Source organism: Phoenix dactylifera, chromosome 2, assembly GCF_051530095.1.
Source record: "Phoenix dactylifera cultivar Ajwa chromosome 2, Ajwa_hap1_PhDact_Kaust_v1.1, whole genome shotgun sequence".
NCBI classification, from domain to species: Eukaryota; Viridiplantae; Streptophyta; class Magnoliopsida; order Arecales; family Arecaceae; genus Phoenix; species Phoenix dactylifera.
This window is the reverse complement of record NC_143191.1, coordinates 40,948,098-40,964,254: the sequence shown is the minus strand read 5'-3', so window position 1 is coordinate 40,964,254 and position 16,157 is coordinate 40,948,098. Positions and strand designations below refer to the sequence as shown.

The following is a 16,157-nucleotide window of genomic DNA, read 5'->3' as shown; positions in this document are numbered from 1 at the left end:
TGGAATGGAGATAAAATGAAGCAGGTAAAGATGTGCGGGTCTCACTTCCCGGGCTTTGTCTTATAATATTATAAAGGTACAAGTTATAGAACAAGTCAATTTTATCCATCCTATCAAAATAAAAAAATTTCAACAGTCCACTAGCCAATGGTCTTCGGTATTAGCCTCTTGATTTGAACTATCAAAAGCTCGAATATAGAGTTCACAAACTAGAACGAAAGGAAGCACAAATTAATTTATCTTTCTCCTCTTCCCTTATTTCGTGCAATCAGTTTCAGACGACGTAATCATTGACCTATTCTCCTATCTCATTTTCATTTTATGCTTTTGTTTCTTCACAAACTAAAACTTTATTTTATTTTGCAATCAATCAGTCTCTCTCTCTCTCTCTCTTCTCCCCCTCTCTCTCTTTCATGTTTGGAACTAGATAGAATAATCGTTCTTGTTACCATCCTCTGGGATTGCAATTGGAATTCTTGTTGTTTCTTGGAGAAAAGAAGAGGAAAAAAAGAGAGAGAGAAGAGGAGAAAACATAAAAAGGTTCAACAACGGGCTTCTAACCATGCCGCAAAGGTCCAATTCCCGGTCCGCCACGCTCCATTTGCACATATTTCAACGTGACGGGCGCAAAGAAACTAGAAGGCTGATAGCTGCACTCGGTCGACTCTCGCGATAATTTTTTTAATTCAAAATGAGGCGGTCCGCGTTGCCGTTTCTCACATCGATTCGCCACCTCGATTCCCGTGGCAACTACCTCCTCCTTTCTCTTCTTACCCTACCGAGACCCTCTTTCTCTCTCCGTTATACTTCTATCCCTCGTCTCTCCTCTCCTGCTTCCATGGCATCCCCTTCTCGCTCCTCCCCCGTCACCTTCTCCGGTGGCGCCGTATCCGCCGGAGACGACTCCTACCTGGTGCTGGACCCCAATTCCCAGGCTGGCAGCGCCGCCGGGAGCTTCCAGGGCGAGGGCCCCCTCGCCGGGCCGGCCGGCGTCGCTCCAGCGGCGGATGGAGGAAGCGGAGGCGAGGCGGAGTTCGGGTTCCAGCGGCCGGAGTTCAGGCGACAGGCGCTGGTGGGAACCGTCCAGATCTACGACCGCCACGTGTTCCTCTGCTACAAGTCGCCGGACGTCTGGCCGTCGCACGTCGAGGCGGCGGAGTCCGACCGTCTCCCGCGCCTCCTATTCGCCGCCCTCAAGGCCCGGAAGGGAGACATGAAAAAGCGGGTGAGTTCTTTTTCGTTCGCTGTTCTTCTTGATTCACAATCTAGGGTTGTCTTTTGTTCGTTATTTCCAATAGATTTTCTTAATCTTGCGTTTGTTTTTAGTTCTTAATCCCAAATAGATTACGGTAATTTGAGGTTCTGAGAGGGGTTTAAGAGGAATTAGGATTTGGGCTCTGATGATGATTAGTAGAATTCGACTCTTTTTTTGTTTTTATCCTACTGGTTTTATAAGTGAATGGAGAAGGAAATCAATTATTTCAAAGATTTGATCGTGCCTGTTTTCTGGCAGCTTGGAACCGCTGACCTTTATCATTTTAGTGTTGCGGCTGTGTTGGTTTAGTACTGCGGATGAGATTGGGTGTATATTTTGTTCGAGTAGATCCCTTTGAAAGAAGGGCTTTCTTAATGTTCTTTTACCAATTAGGGGAATAAATTCCTTGATCAGTAGTACGTTACGATGAGATCTTGTGAGGATTAATATAATTCTGAAAATAAATTTCTTTTAATAACAGTCTTGGATTCCTCAGATTAGCAGTCCGGTTCTACTATGATGAGTTAATTAATTGCTAACTGTTTTGAAGATTGATCATTAATTTAGATTTGTTTGCACTCATATGCATGATTCTTTGGGTTTTAATCTATATTTGAGATGTTTATGCTCTCTACGTGATTGCTTCAGATATTGATGACGTTTTTATACATGGAGAAGAAATCAGTGCTAACACAGTTATTCGTAGTATGGTGTATGATTTTTTATATAGAAGTCATCATGATCTCTCCAGGGTCATGAACTTGTCTACCAAACTCTTTTCACAGTGGCATATCTCATGTACGAGTTGTTGACATTTTTAGCACTTAGCAGCAACCATAAAGCCTTGCCTCATTTGTATACTTCTCAAAATTCTGAGGAGCGCTCGTATTTGCTTAACTACCACCATGTCTCGAACTGCTGACTGCTCGTCATATAGTGTGTAACGGCCTTGGTAGAAGCATCTCCTATTTATGTGTGTATATGGCATCTGTGGAAGTTTAAATATCTCCAATTTTCATCTTTGTTAGGTTATCAACTTTAGACCAGAAATCTTCCTTTCTGATGGATTTGGTTTGGTTACCTTGGAGGTATCAAATAGTTCAAAGTATTTTGAAAAGCAGCCTTCTACTTAGATACAGGCATTTGTTAAAATATGAGATGCTGTTTCTCATGTCAAGCTTGGTTATACACTCATCCGTGTTGATCAAAGTAATGTAGCTATAGTTCTGTGCTCAGAGTTAAATTTTAGATTTTAATGCTTTTAGCTGTTGCATTGGTGCTTCTTATCTAGGATCTTTGCCCTGATGTATTGATTAACGGCAAGCTGAACTAAGCAGACATATGCTCTTTTAATTTTGCAAATGTAGGAGCTCATTTACTGCACCTTTTTCACAAATTTGTGACCACAACCTATCTTTAGCATGTCCTGCTAGATCTCTGAATGTTTCTAATGCTTGTATCATTAGGTATTGTTGTCATGGCTATGTCAAGGTTTCTTTTAACTTGAGTTTGGCTATATATAATTAGATTCATTTTAGCTCCATCTGAATATATTTCTCTGCATTTTTATGATATTGAAGATCTTCGGCGCATAGAAATATGTCGCGATCCACTTATTAGGTATCCTTTTTAGTTTAAATGATTTTTTATTTTTTTTATAGAATAGTTATCTTAGTGAAAAGTGTCTGCATTTAATTTTATACTTGTTGGCACGTGTGATGTAATTGGGCTTGAATTCAGGCCATGGTTTATGATGCCTTGTCTCTTAAATGAGACAAGGAAATTATCTGCATTTGAGAGCTTTCATGAATTTTAAGCTTACAAAATCCAGTTGTTGTATAAAGTGGCTTATGCAACTCAAGTTCTTAGGCAGGTACTGCTGTTGGATGTGGCAGGACCAAGGAAAGCCAAAAATTAATGCATCGGCTTTTATACGAGTGGAGTTAGATATCTCTTAGTGCGACTATTTACTTATTAACCACATTCAAAAAAATAGAGTTAGATCATTTGTGCTGGCTTGTTGCTTCCATTCTGATGATGTGTTGATAATGCTGTTGAAGTACCTTCCTTGTGATCATTGTACACTAAATCTTTGCTTCACCATCTTTCGTTGAAGCTTCTGTTGGAAGTCTTTTGCTATCTTGATCCTTCAATTCTCTTTCTTATACAGGTTCATTATAGTAAACTGTTTGTGCCATCCTCCATGTTTGTTTCTTCCCCTTTTCAGAAATACTTTATATAGGACTAAGTGGAAATAATCCTATAATCCTAAAGACCCAGGCTTAAATCAAAGTGCCTTTTGGTGCTGTCTAGATTACTTCGCAATACATTTTCAACAATCATATGGGATACTTTTGAGACATTAGTAGTTCTTTATTTGGTCTTTGCTCATGGTGTTCCTAGGTTTGCATTGCATTAGGTTCTCTCACTATGATGCTATGGACTTCTTAGCAGAATAGGGGCATCAGACAAAAATATTGGACCATTGTATTATGAGTGTCAATTATTACAATCCCCATTTTTCTGCTAGGCCTTGGTGTGTGACCAGCATGGCATGGTGGTGTGGTGTGAATGCTGCCGTGTGAGAGTCGGTGACCAGCACAAGTACGACAAATGATGCTTAAATCCTTGAGATCTCTCTCTCGCTATCACTGTGTGTGTGCGTGTGGGTTTGTGCGCGTGCGGGGCTTGTGTGTGTTGGAGAGCAGAGATCATATAGAGGACGGGGACAAATATTTTTTGTAAAAGTTGACTTCTATGTTACTTAAGAGCCCGCCTTTTAATTAAACTTGCTGAAATATTCCCAAGTCTCTCTGCACATTTATTGATATATTATGTCTTTTTTTGCATTAGAGATGGAACAAGTTGTCCTTTTTCTGTTTTTAGGTACTACCATATGCTATCTTCATACATAATGTTTTGTATGAGTGTGTGCATGCATGTAACTGTGTGCGTCAGATTGTACTATCCTTGCAAAATCAATGATGAACCATCTAAATTGATGAATAAATGTTTGTAAGAAAGACAACAATATTAAAAATCTGTATAGATTGATAATTCTTTGTTTTGGAGGTCTATGACTGAACATTGTTCAAGTAAGCAATTTCCTATAGGTTATGTGATGGCTGCCCTACTTAGGCCCTGACCACCTTGGCATCCCTTATATGCAAATGTGGACTAGCAGGTGACTAAGTTGCTTAGGCAAAGGTGGATCAGGTTTGCCTTATGATGCGGGAAAGCGTGGGATTTAATCTCCTGCTGCCCGCTGCAAATTACAGCAACAGAAAATAGGGGAGTTTGGGCTCAGGAAAACAGAGCTTCAATGTTTTTATTCACGGTAAGCAAAAACACCAGCCAAAAGGAAGAAGACGACGACCCTTTACACCAATCCTTTTATAGGGCCACGAACTCCCTCTAAACCCTAACAATAAGGACTCAATTCCTAACCAAATTCGAATTAAAACAGACTCGTAATCAAACTAAAATCAGACCAGATTTCAGAACAAAATTCAGACTTTAACAGACTCAAGTTCAGAAGTTTCAAACAAAATAGGACTCAATTATACTGACATTCAGGATCTTGTAGACCATGGGATTGATCTCTCGAATCAGGAGATCAAGTGGAATTTGTTGGAATCTAAGGATCGCACGCCATCCGCATCGTCTTCCTTGGTTTCGTTGCGTCCATACCCACCTAGTTCCCAGGCCAGCGAAACTTCAGCAGCGGGGGACTCTTCATGGAAATTTTTAGCAATTCTTCGATCTACAACAGTCCCCTCCACTTGGAAAGAACTCATCCCCAAGTTGCTCTCGGGATACAGTGGCTCTCCCGGATCATGATACTCATAGAGATCAGCAACATTGAAAGTTTTTGAGATTCCCATGTCTTTCGGCAAGTCAACCACATATGCGTTATTATTGATCTTCTTTAAGATCTTGTATGGCCCATACTTTCGTAGCTTCCACTTGCTATATGCTCCCACTGAAAATCTCTCCTTTCGCAAGTAAACCATTACCTCATCTCCTTCTTTGAACTCCTTATGTCACCTATGTTCGTCTGCCTTGGCCTTGTACTGGACATTCATACCTTTCAGGCGCTTCTTCACCTCCAACTGTGTCGCTTTAACTTCCTCTGCTGAATTTTCTGCTGCTACACTCTTTCCGAAAAATTTTGGTAGACGAACTAAATCCACAACATGCTTTGGAGTTTTTGTATAAACAATAGAGAGGTGATTTATCGGTGCTTTTATGAACAGCATTATTGTAAGGAAACTCTACGTGGGGCAATGCATAATCCCAATGCTTCGGACTATTCCCACAAATACACAGAAACCGCTTCAGATTTCTTTTGATTCAAACCCTTGTTCCGCTCTCGCTCGCCGCTACTAACTTTTGTGTTGTGTATGGTGTGTTGATTTTAAGGTTCTGTTGCGTAGCATTTTATGATATCACTAATACGAATCAGATTTTCAAGGGTTCGATTAGTGACTTCTGTCTGTCCGTCAATTTGAGGATGTGCAGTGTTGCTGAATTTTAAGAAAGTGCCAAACATTCTCCATAAAGTAAGCCAAAAGTGACTCAAAAATTTTGAATTCCGATCCGATGTGATAGGTTGTGAGACTCCATGCAAACGGACAATCTTCCTAAAAACCAACCTTGCAATATGGGATGCATCTGATGTCTTTTTACAAAAAATAAAATGCGCCATCTTGGAGAACCTGTCCACTACCACGAAGACTGAATCCGCACCTCTATGCGTTCGGGGAAGACCCAATACAAAGTCCATCGATAGATCCTCCCAAATGTCATTCGGCACAGGTAGAGGCATGTAGAGACCAGTGTTTTGAGACTGTCCTTTTGCTGTTTGACAAATATAACACCTCTGGACAAACTTCCCAACATCTCTTCGCATTTGTGGCCAATAATACCTCTCCATAAGACTAGCAATGGTCTTGTCCTGGCCTAGATGCCCATTGAGACCGCCACCATGAAGGTCTCTAATTAGCTTTTCTCTCAGTGACGATCTTGGAATGCACAATGAATTAACCCGGAACAAATATTCCTCCTGTATGTGAAAATCTTTCATTGCATGATTGCTGGAACACTTGGCCCACACATCTCTGAAGTCATCATCTTCAGCATACAACTCCTTCATGCATTCAAAACCCACAACCTCCGTGTGCAAGGTGGTCAATAATGTACTGCGTTGACTCAATGCATCGGCCACTCAGTTATGCTACCCGGATTGGTGCTTCAACACAGGAAAATTTCTGCAGGAAGCTTATCCAACGAATGTGCATGCGGTTCACGTGACTTTGGCTATTGATGTACTTCAAGGCCTGGTGGTCGCTATACAGGACAAACTCTTTTTGAACTAGATAGTGCTCCCAGTGCCTCAACGCCCGGATCATGGCATAAAACTCAAGCTCATACGTAGTCCATTTCTGTCATGCTTCGCTTAGCTTCTCACTGAAGTACTCCACGGGCTGCCCCTCTTGAGTTAGAACAACCCCTATGCCGACTCCTGAAGCATCACACTCTACCTCAAACAGCTTCTCAAAGCTCGGCAAGGCTAGCACTGGTGTCGAAGATAATTTTTCTTTTATCAATTCGAAGCTGGCTTGCTGAGGCTCTCCCCACTGATACCGATCCTTCTTCATACACTCAGTGATAAGAGCGACAATGGTGCTGAAATTCCGAATGAAGCGCCAATAGAATATTGCTAACCCATGGAAGCTACAGACCTGACTGACGTTTGTGGGAGTTGGCCACTCCTGTATGGCCCACACCTTCTCTTCATCAACATGTATACCATCAGCCCCAACAATAAACCCCAGGAACACCAGGCGGGTAGTCACAAAGTGGCACTTCTTAAGATTGACGAACAATTTATTTTTCCTCAATGCAAGCAAAACTGCCCTCAAATGTTCCTTATGCTCAATCTCATTACGGCTATAAATCAGGATATCATCAAAATAGACGACAAACTTTCCAATAAATGGTTTTAATACGTGGTTCATTATTCTTATGAAGGTGCTCGGTGCGTTGGATAGGCCAAAAGGCATGACCATCCACTCGTAAAGTCCATTTTTCGTCTTGAACGCCGTCTCTCATTCGTCACCAGGCCGAATCCGGATCTGATGGTAGCCGCTTCGAAGATCAATTTTGGAGAAGACCTTTGCTCCTTCCAGCATGTCCAGCATGTCAGTCAAGCGGGGTATGGAAAATCGGTACTTTATCGTTATCCTGTTGATCGCACGGCTGTCCACACACATGCGCCAACTTCCATCCTTCTTTGGTGTCAACAAGGCTGGCACTGTGCATGGGCTCATACTCTCCCGAATCAGCCCCTTCATCAGATCTTCAACTTGCTGCTGCAAAATTTGGCTCTTCTTAGGACTTAGTCGGTAATGAGTAGGGCTGTCAATGGGCCGAGTTGCTCGGGCTCAGCTCGAGCCCGGCTCATAAAAGCCCGACTCAAGCTTGGCTCGTTAGTCAAACGAGCCCGAGTCCAAAATGAGGCCTATTTAAATTCGAGCCCAAGCCTGTGCCCGAGCCCGAGCCCGAGCCCGAGCCCGAGTCCGAGCTCGAGCTCGAGCAGCTCACGAGCCCAAATGAGGGCTCAGTTCAATTAACAATTTAATTGGATCCTAATTAAACTTAGACTCAACCCAATTAAATTTTATTTAGCTTAATCAATTTAAATCCCAATTTGATTGAACTCAGTTGGATTTAGATCAGACCCAACCTGAGCTAATCCAAATCCATTTAATTTCTTTAAATCGGATTGGATTGGTTCAGGTTCGGACTCAACCCGTTAACCCGAACCCAACCCATTAACCCATTCCCTCCACCTCTTTCTTTTTCTTTCCTTCTCCTTTCTTCTCGGTTTCTCCAGAAGCTTCCAGCACCAGCGAGCCTCTCACGATCTTGGCCACCAAGCCTCTTGACGGCATGAACAAAGCAAAGGTGGAGTTCCGGCGTCCACCGAAGCCTTGGGTTCTTGGATTTGACATACTGCCTCACAATCCCCAAGCTCGCCTTTTGATCGCTCTCCTCCACGGTGCTATTGCTCGAGCTCCCTCCATTTCTCAAGTTATCCTTGCCATCCTCCTCAACCTTATCAACCTTGGGAGGGCTTCTCCTTGAGCTCTCGAAACTCGTGCTTTTCATCTCCACCACCGCACCACCTTCCGCCCCCTTAGAACTTATAGGCAAAGAAAATAACCGAAGCACTATACTCTAACCTTCTTCTTCAGTTGTCTTCATCTCCTCAAGAATTAATTAACCTTGAGTTGCCTGAAGAGCCCGCGGCGCCCGCGGCCGATGCCCAATGGATAATGGAACCTTGCACACCTTGTCCACTCTTGTTTCGGCATCCTTCTTAATCCACCCGATCTTGTAAGGAGACAGATGATCTTCGGCCCTCAATTCCATTGCATGGACCAGCGCCAAGGAAGCAATGTTGTCGCTGCTGCCACTGTCAATAGTCACATTACATACCGTTTTATTGATGGTGCAGTGAGTTTTGAAGATGTTATGGCGTTGGGACTTCTCTTCAGCCTTTGGAGAAAGCAAAATTCGCTGAACAGCAAAAGAAGCCGAAACCCCCTGATCAGGCATCGTCACGGTCACCTCCTCTTCCGACCGCTCCTCTTGCTCTTCTTCCTCATATAACACCCCTCCATCCTCTTCTGCCTCTACTACGTTGACAGTCTGCCGCCTTAGTCACTCATTGGAACAGTGCCCAATCTCCTGACACCTATAACATCTGATGGGCATAGGCTTTTCATAAGGATTGTTGCCCCTCGGTGCCGCAGGTTGCTTGTTGGAATTTCCGGCGCCCTTTGATGTGATTGGAGGTGGTGGCTGACTCGACGAGGCTGCACCATCAACGCCCTTCGACTTCGCCATGGTGGGGCATGAAGGAGCAACCCGGTTTGTGGGCTGAAATTGATTCACCCGCCGTGCCGCCTGCGCCTCCAACTTCAAGGCTAAACTCGTGGCTTCAAATAGGCTCCACACTGGATGTAGGTCCACTTAATCTCTGATCGCCGGCTTCAACTCGCCAATGTACCTCGCCACCTGCTGATTTTTTGTTTCCGACAGGTTGTTGCGGGCATTGAGTCGGTTGAATTCATCTGTATATTCAATCACCGTCTGAGGGCCCTATCGACAATTCTGATATTGGTGGTAAAGCGCCTGCTCGTAGTCAGGTGGGAGGAAACGACTCCGCAAGTGCTGCTTCATCTTGCGCCAGGTAGAGATCTGCATCTTTCCCTGCTGCAAGCGGTTGTGTTGTAGTTGCTCCCACCACACGGAGGCTCCACCCTTCAACTTGTAGGCAACCAACTTCACCTTTTTCTGATCTGGGATCTCCATGTAATCGAAGAATTTCTCCACCTCGGCCAGCCAATCTAGAAATCCCTCGATGTGGAGGTTGCCACTGAATGTTGGAAGATCCACCTTCAGCCTGAAATCAGAGGAGCCTTGGTCTCCTCTTTCACGCCGGAAACCCGCTGGTTTCAGGTTCCGTCGTGGATGCCACCCGCCAACGCTGTCGTAGACCCCTTCTCCATCAGGGGATCGACGTCTCCGTCCACCTCTTGCATGCCTGAAATCAGCCTACTCGAGGTTTCTTCTCGGGCATAGACCATCAAACTCGAAGAAGGCGGGTCCTTCTTTCTCCTCTTCAGACGAGTCCATGAGGGCCTGCTGCCTAGACCGGTGGGGAAGATCTTGCGCCGGTGCTGGTGGTCCACGAGGGAAGGCCTCGCCGGCCGGCATCCGTTCTCAGTTGAGATCTCCATTGTCTCTAATCCTCAGCTTCTGAAGCGCGTGCTGGATGTCGCACACAGCACCTTCAAGGCTTCGAACCGCTGCCCAAAGGGCCGGCACCCTGTGATCACCGTCGACGGGGTGAACGCTTGCGACGCTGTCATCCGCCATCGAAACAGGAGAAGCCTGCTCTGATACCACCTGATGCGGGGAAGCATGGGATTCAATCTCCTGCTGCCCGCTGCAAATTACAGCAACAGAAAACCAGGGAGTTTGGGCTCAGGAAAACAGAGCTTCAATGTTTTTATTCACGATAAGCAAAAACACCAACCAAAAGGAAGAAGACGACGGCCCTTTACACCAATCCTTTTATAGGGCCACGAACTCCCTCTAAACCCTAACAATAAGGACTCAATTCCTAACCAAATTTGAATTAAAACAGACTCGTAATCAAACTAAAATCAGACCAGATTTCAGAACAAAATTCAGACTTTAACAGACTCAAGTTCAGAAGTTCTAAACAAAATAGGACTCAATTAAACTGACATTCAGGATCTTGTAGACCGTGGGATTGATCTCTCGGATCAGGAGATCAAGTGGAATTTGTTGGAATCTAAGGATCGCATGCCATTCGCATCGTCTTCCTTGGTTTCGTCGTGTCCATTCCCACCCAGTTCCCAGGCCAGCTAAACTTCAGCAACAGGGGACTCTTCATGGAAATTTTTAGCAATTCTTCGATCTACATCACCTTATCTTTTGGACAGCTGGAGTATCAGGCAGTTGTTAGATTATGAACCCCACCATCTTTCTCATTTGCCCAGACATCTTAATTTCCAAATTGGGCTAGTTTCGATTAACTGTATGTTTTCAACTTTGTATTAACCATTATTTGGTAAGCTTCTTTTTTCATTAACTTGGACTATTAAACGTGTTCCTTATATAGTCAATTTAAACTTTTATTTTTGGAAAACAATTATAAGCTTACTAGTAAACATGTCATGTTATACTAAATTGTCTTATAGTAAACCTAGAAGTGCTTACTTGGTGTTATCTTCTATTTCAGTTGGTTTCTTCTCATCCGTTTCAAATTTTATAATTGTTTTCATATGTTTGTGAATCCTATTTTAGTTTTATTATTTTTAATATAATCTCTTGTACAAACCACCTAAGTGCTTATCTTCTACTTGAGCACTATGCCACCTCCAATGGCTCACATCCCATAGCTACCTTTTGAATACCACTAGTTTAAGATGTTTCGATCATGATCAACAGTGTTGGTAACATGTGGATTTCCTAAAACACATTCTATACAATAGCACTATGGAAACTATCCATTTTGAGCATACTCATTGTATAAGATACCTCAAAAACTTATTCATTTTGTTCCTAGGTTTTGAAATTTTGTAAGTTGTGATGAACAATTTGGATCTTCAGTTTGGTTGGCCATCATTAATTTTGGGCCCAATCTTACCAAGAAAGTCCTAACTCAGTTCTCTATACCACATTAATCAACTGCTTTAACTTTGGCTTTGTTTTGTAGAACTTCTGTATAACTAAAACTCAGTATGGTTTAACTAATCATCTATTAGATAATCTTAGATTAACCCAGCCCTCGAGGAGACCTTTTATTCTGACTATTACGCATTAAGTACCCAGACAGCTTAACCTACCTTAGCACCAAAGTTGCTGCCCATGACAACATAGATCAAGATGTATGCTATGCACTACTTCCTTGGAAGCACTTTACGCATTAGAAAAACAATATGCATGTTATGTTCATAGTCATTGATGGGGGAGAATAGTTCTGTGATAAAGGTGGAAGCTGTGATACTAAAATTCAGATTAAGATTATAATCATGGAAGTTATTCTAAGTTTTGGAGTTGCAGCTGCTTATAATCATATCCATAACAAAAGATGTAAGTAACAATGTCAACCCATTCTTAGGAGGGAGGATTAAGAGTACTTTTTGTCCATTCTTCCAAGAATTATGTATTTTTTTAATCAAGCTTTTGGATACCTTATTTATGGGCCCCATCCCTCTTTCCTGACCTTATCTACAAATAAATCCATTTTCCTCCTGTTACTCTAGCTTTCTTGGATCTCTGAGACTCATGCTAGAATCATCTTAATTTTTTCTCTCACTGTAAGATCTTTGAATGGTGCCTGGCGATCTATTGGTTTCAAGGACGTAACTGGTGTGTCTCACAGCATATATTGTGTAGTAGATGTCTTTAAGCAATTTGTTCTTATTTTTCCATGAATGCTGCTTCCCAGCACCACTCCCTCCCCCACTCGGCGCACCAGTCCCTTGTGGTAGTCGGAGGTTGGTGTAGTACATGGGGTCACATAGGTGACAAGTGCGCCCCACATGCAAGTCCACCAATCACCATTGCCGGTGCACTGAGTAGGAAAGGGAGTGGTGTGGTGAAGCTTTTTCCTTTTTGAATGATATTTTTCAGAGAGAAGGATACATTGGTGAAATTATTTCTGCCAAAGATCTGGCTACCTATTCTTTATGGACCATTGCATTATATATGCTTCCTCTGATGCAAGTCAAGGGTGACCTTACTGATACTTTGTGAACGATGAATTTAATTTTTTTTAGTAGTTTGTTATTTTCATTTTGATAATTCAAACCATCTTTCTCTCCCTCATCCAGTCTCTCTCACACACACTGCTCTTTTAAGTTCAGGACAATCTAGGCCTTGGAAAATTTTATTGTTACTCTTGATAAATTAGACAAAAAATCGAGCAAGTTGTCTCAGTGCCTTGATAATTTTCCTGCAGACTCGTTTGACCATATGTGAAGGAGAAGATGGTACTGATTCATCAAATGGAGATATTCTGATCTTTCCAGACATGATTAGATACAGGTTTGATTGCCAGTTAGTTTGTTGACCAAATTACTAGTTTCTAGCCTTAGCCTCACATTTTAAATTTAATGCCACTGAGTGCTGTTATTGGTGTCAGGAAATTGACACACTTTGATGTTGATACTTTTATTGAAGAAGTGCTCGTGAAAGACATTGAGTGGCTCCCTGGAGCAGCTGAACAACTGACTGGTTCATATGTTTTTATATGTGCTCACGGAAGCCGCGATCGGAGATGCGGTGTTTGTGGCCCTGTTCTTGTTAAAAAATTCAAAGAAGAGATAGACCTTCGTGGTCTACAGGGACAAGTGTCTGTGAGCCCCTGCTCCCATGTGGGTGGTCATAAGTATGCAGGAAATGTCATTATATTTAGTCCCAATATGCACGGAGAATTAACTGGTCATTGGTAAGGAGGAAAATGCTGCATTTGAATTACTAGTCCCATGTCATCATAAGATATTTTGTGTTTCTTTTATGACCACCTCTGTGAAAAATTCTTTATTGAGGAACACATAGTTTTACTGGTTCATTGCACAAGTTAACAATCGGTTTTCATGTTCTGTCTTTGTAAGGTATGGGTATGTCTCTCCAGATGATGTGCCTACATTGCTTGAACAGCACATCGGGAAAGGAAAGATTGTGGACCATCTGTGGAGGTAGTTCCTTCTCCTTATTTGAGCCTTCCTTATTCCTCTTCGATAAGTTACTGTTAGATTTAGTGTTTAGACACAAAGTAACTATGACATGATATCTTAGCGCATTGTATCCTAATGCATGAACACTAAGACCAATGATTTTTAGGTTCAATACAATCCAATCTTTGAGAACGATGATTACATATTATAAACTCTTTGTTGCCCTTTTTTCTAATCTGGATGAAATTACCATTTGAATCAGGGGGCAGATGGGATTATCCGAGGAGGACCAGAAAAATGTTCACAACCTTAGACTCCAGCTGAACGGCGGAATGGAGCAAAATACTGCAGAGGAATTTGTCGAAACTACAGGAATTGATGGCGTTGTGAATGGCTCAATGGTTGGAGCAGGTGGATGCTGTCAGGGCACTAGCAAGGTTAATTGTTGCCAGAACATGCCACCAAAAGAAAAACCAGAAAATGATCAAATTGGCGAACAGAGAACTCAGGAGATCGGGCAGAAGAAGAGCAACAAGGAACCCAAGGCCAGCAGCGGCAAAGCTGGTTCCTGCACTCGTAAAATCTGTGCGATGCCCACCTGGTTTGAGAGCTGGGAACGGGAGGATACCTATGCAGCTCTTGCGGTTGTTGCAGCCGTCGCCTCTGTTGCTGTCGCTTACGGCTGCTATAGGCAGCTGAGATGAAATTCAGCTCTATCATAACTAAAACTTTTGCTGGCTGACGGTATAAATAGCCCTCACGATACTGAGGTACCACGTTATCAAAGTGTGTTAACAATGGATATCAGCAATTATAATTCCATGTCAAAGCAAAACATCCGCACACAGTTATGGGATAAGAAGATATCCGATGCTTAAGACCTATTTTTAAATGTTAATAGGCTGGAAAGATAATCCTATTACTCTGCTTATGTACATCATCGCACGGTTCAGACGGTATAATCTGATATAAATGCTCGGTAATGCTGTTTTTGAATCGAGACAAACAGTTTGGGCTTCTCGTTGCATTGCACATTTAAAGAGTATTTTTGAGGCACAGGACTTTGTTGAGGCAATACCTTGGTGATTCTTTTCTGACACTAATGATTAGTATTTACTTTTAGTTCTGTATATTATCTATACAATATCTATACATATTAAAATATTTTTTTATACGATTGTATTATTTCTGTATATAATTATATTGTTCTTACATATATTTATGTGTGCATGTACATAGTTATTTATAACTATGTATATATTGAAATTTATAATTATGTGTATATTGAAATATAACTGTGTATAGCTGCTAGGGATCAGGAAGTAGAAAATTTTGAAAGTTGGGATTGGTGGTAGAGTTCCGGTCGACAGGGATTAAAAGTTGTAGTCCTTCCAAATAAGGGGACCAGCTGCTATTAAATACGCAAATGCTCCAAAGTCAGCTCGTGTTGGTATACAGCAAGTAGGGGATAGGATAATCTTCTATTCATGGACTATTATTAGAGATTATGCCAGTGGCTGATTGTGCCTCTTTCATTTAGATGGGGACATGGTAACACCAGCTTTCTCCTCTTGCTACATCGGCTCATCAAAAATGAGAGACAAAAAACACTCGCGCACACAAAAACAAAAAACCATTTATATAGTTTGCCGAATTCCCTGGAAAATTGTGGTGGAAGAAGCCCTTACGAGATTCAAACATGTCTGCGACCAGGCTCTTCTACAGCCTCGACAATTGAGTCGGCGGTGACTACCCTTGGAGGAGGAGGAGGAGGAGGCCGAGGGTGCTGAAGACAGTCAACTAGTCGGTGAACAAAAGAAAAGACGGTATCACCATTGAGGTGGTAGCCCAGTAGGAGCGTGGCCTTACTTCCAACCAAGTAGTTCCGAGTTCGAAACGTATGGGCGTCGATTAAATTGTGGAGACCGGATACTCTCTGCTTGGACACAGAGTCTGGAAGGGCGTATCGCTTTGTTGGTAGCCTCGGTGGTGCCAGGTGTGACGTACTCACACGTGGTATTCGTGTCGGAGCCTAGAGGGGTAATTGAGCCAGACCCATAGGTGGGGAGGGTATGAGTAAAACTGGCCGGGATGTCCAACACACAGTCATTTCTGCCCGCATCGAACATTCTCCTGATAGGATGGAGGTCCAGTAGGAGCTGCCACGCGGGGGTGGGCTTGTCCCTTCCTTCCCCCTTTCCATTTTTTCAAGCAAGAAGAAGAAGAAGAAAAAGAAGAAAAGATGGTATCCTACGGCTCCACCGGTGAAGGTGAAGGCTGCAATGGCTAAAGGTTCCATGATTCACCGAACCATGATAGTCTTCAGAGGTTTGTGAGGGCTAAAGGGTGAGATTGTTTTTATAGCTCTTATTTGTGGGTTTTCATACTTAATGGATTTGCTTTCAAGCAAAATAGTGGTCGCTCCACGGTTCATGCATCATGATTAGCCTCTCGTGCCAAAGCAGTGCCGGCTACGTTGGGCAAATTAGTCGGTCCAATTGTTGCATGTTATAACCTTAGTTTCAATCTTTTCTGTCGAAGGAAATTCTTTGCTACGGATAGCTTTAAGAGGACAGCCACAGAAGAAGACATTCCTTAAAGCCAATCTCCTTAGGGCA

The 16,157-nt window shown here is 42.7% G+C and overlaps 1 protein-coding gene across 1 annotated transcript; it reads left to right on the top strand.

Moving 5' to 3' along the window:
• The first annotated feature begins 758 nt into the window (after nt 1-758).
• Nucleotides 759-14,595, top strand: LOC103712852 (uncharacterized). The gene is made up of 5 exons (XM_008799534.6): nt 759-1,225; nt 12,822-12,907; nt 13,005-13,310; nt 13,477-13,560; nt 13,802-14,595. The coding sequence occupies exons 1-5, from the start codon at nt 839-841 to the stop codon at nt 14,241-14,243; spliced, it is 1,305 nt and encodes a 434-aa protein (XP_008797756.3). The 5' UTR covers nt 759-838; the 3' UTR covers nt 14,244-14,595.
• Nucleotides 14,596-16,157: the final 1,562 nt, after the last annotated feature.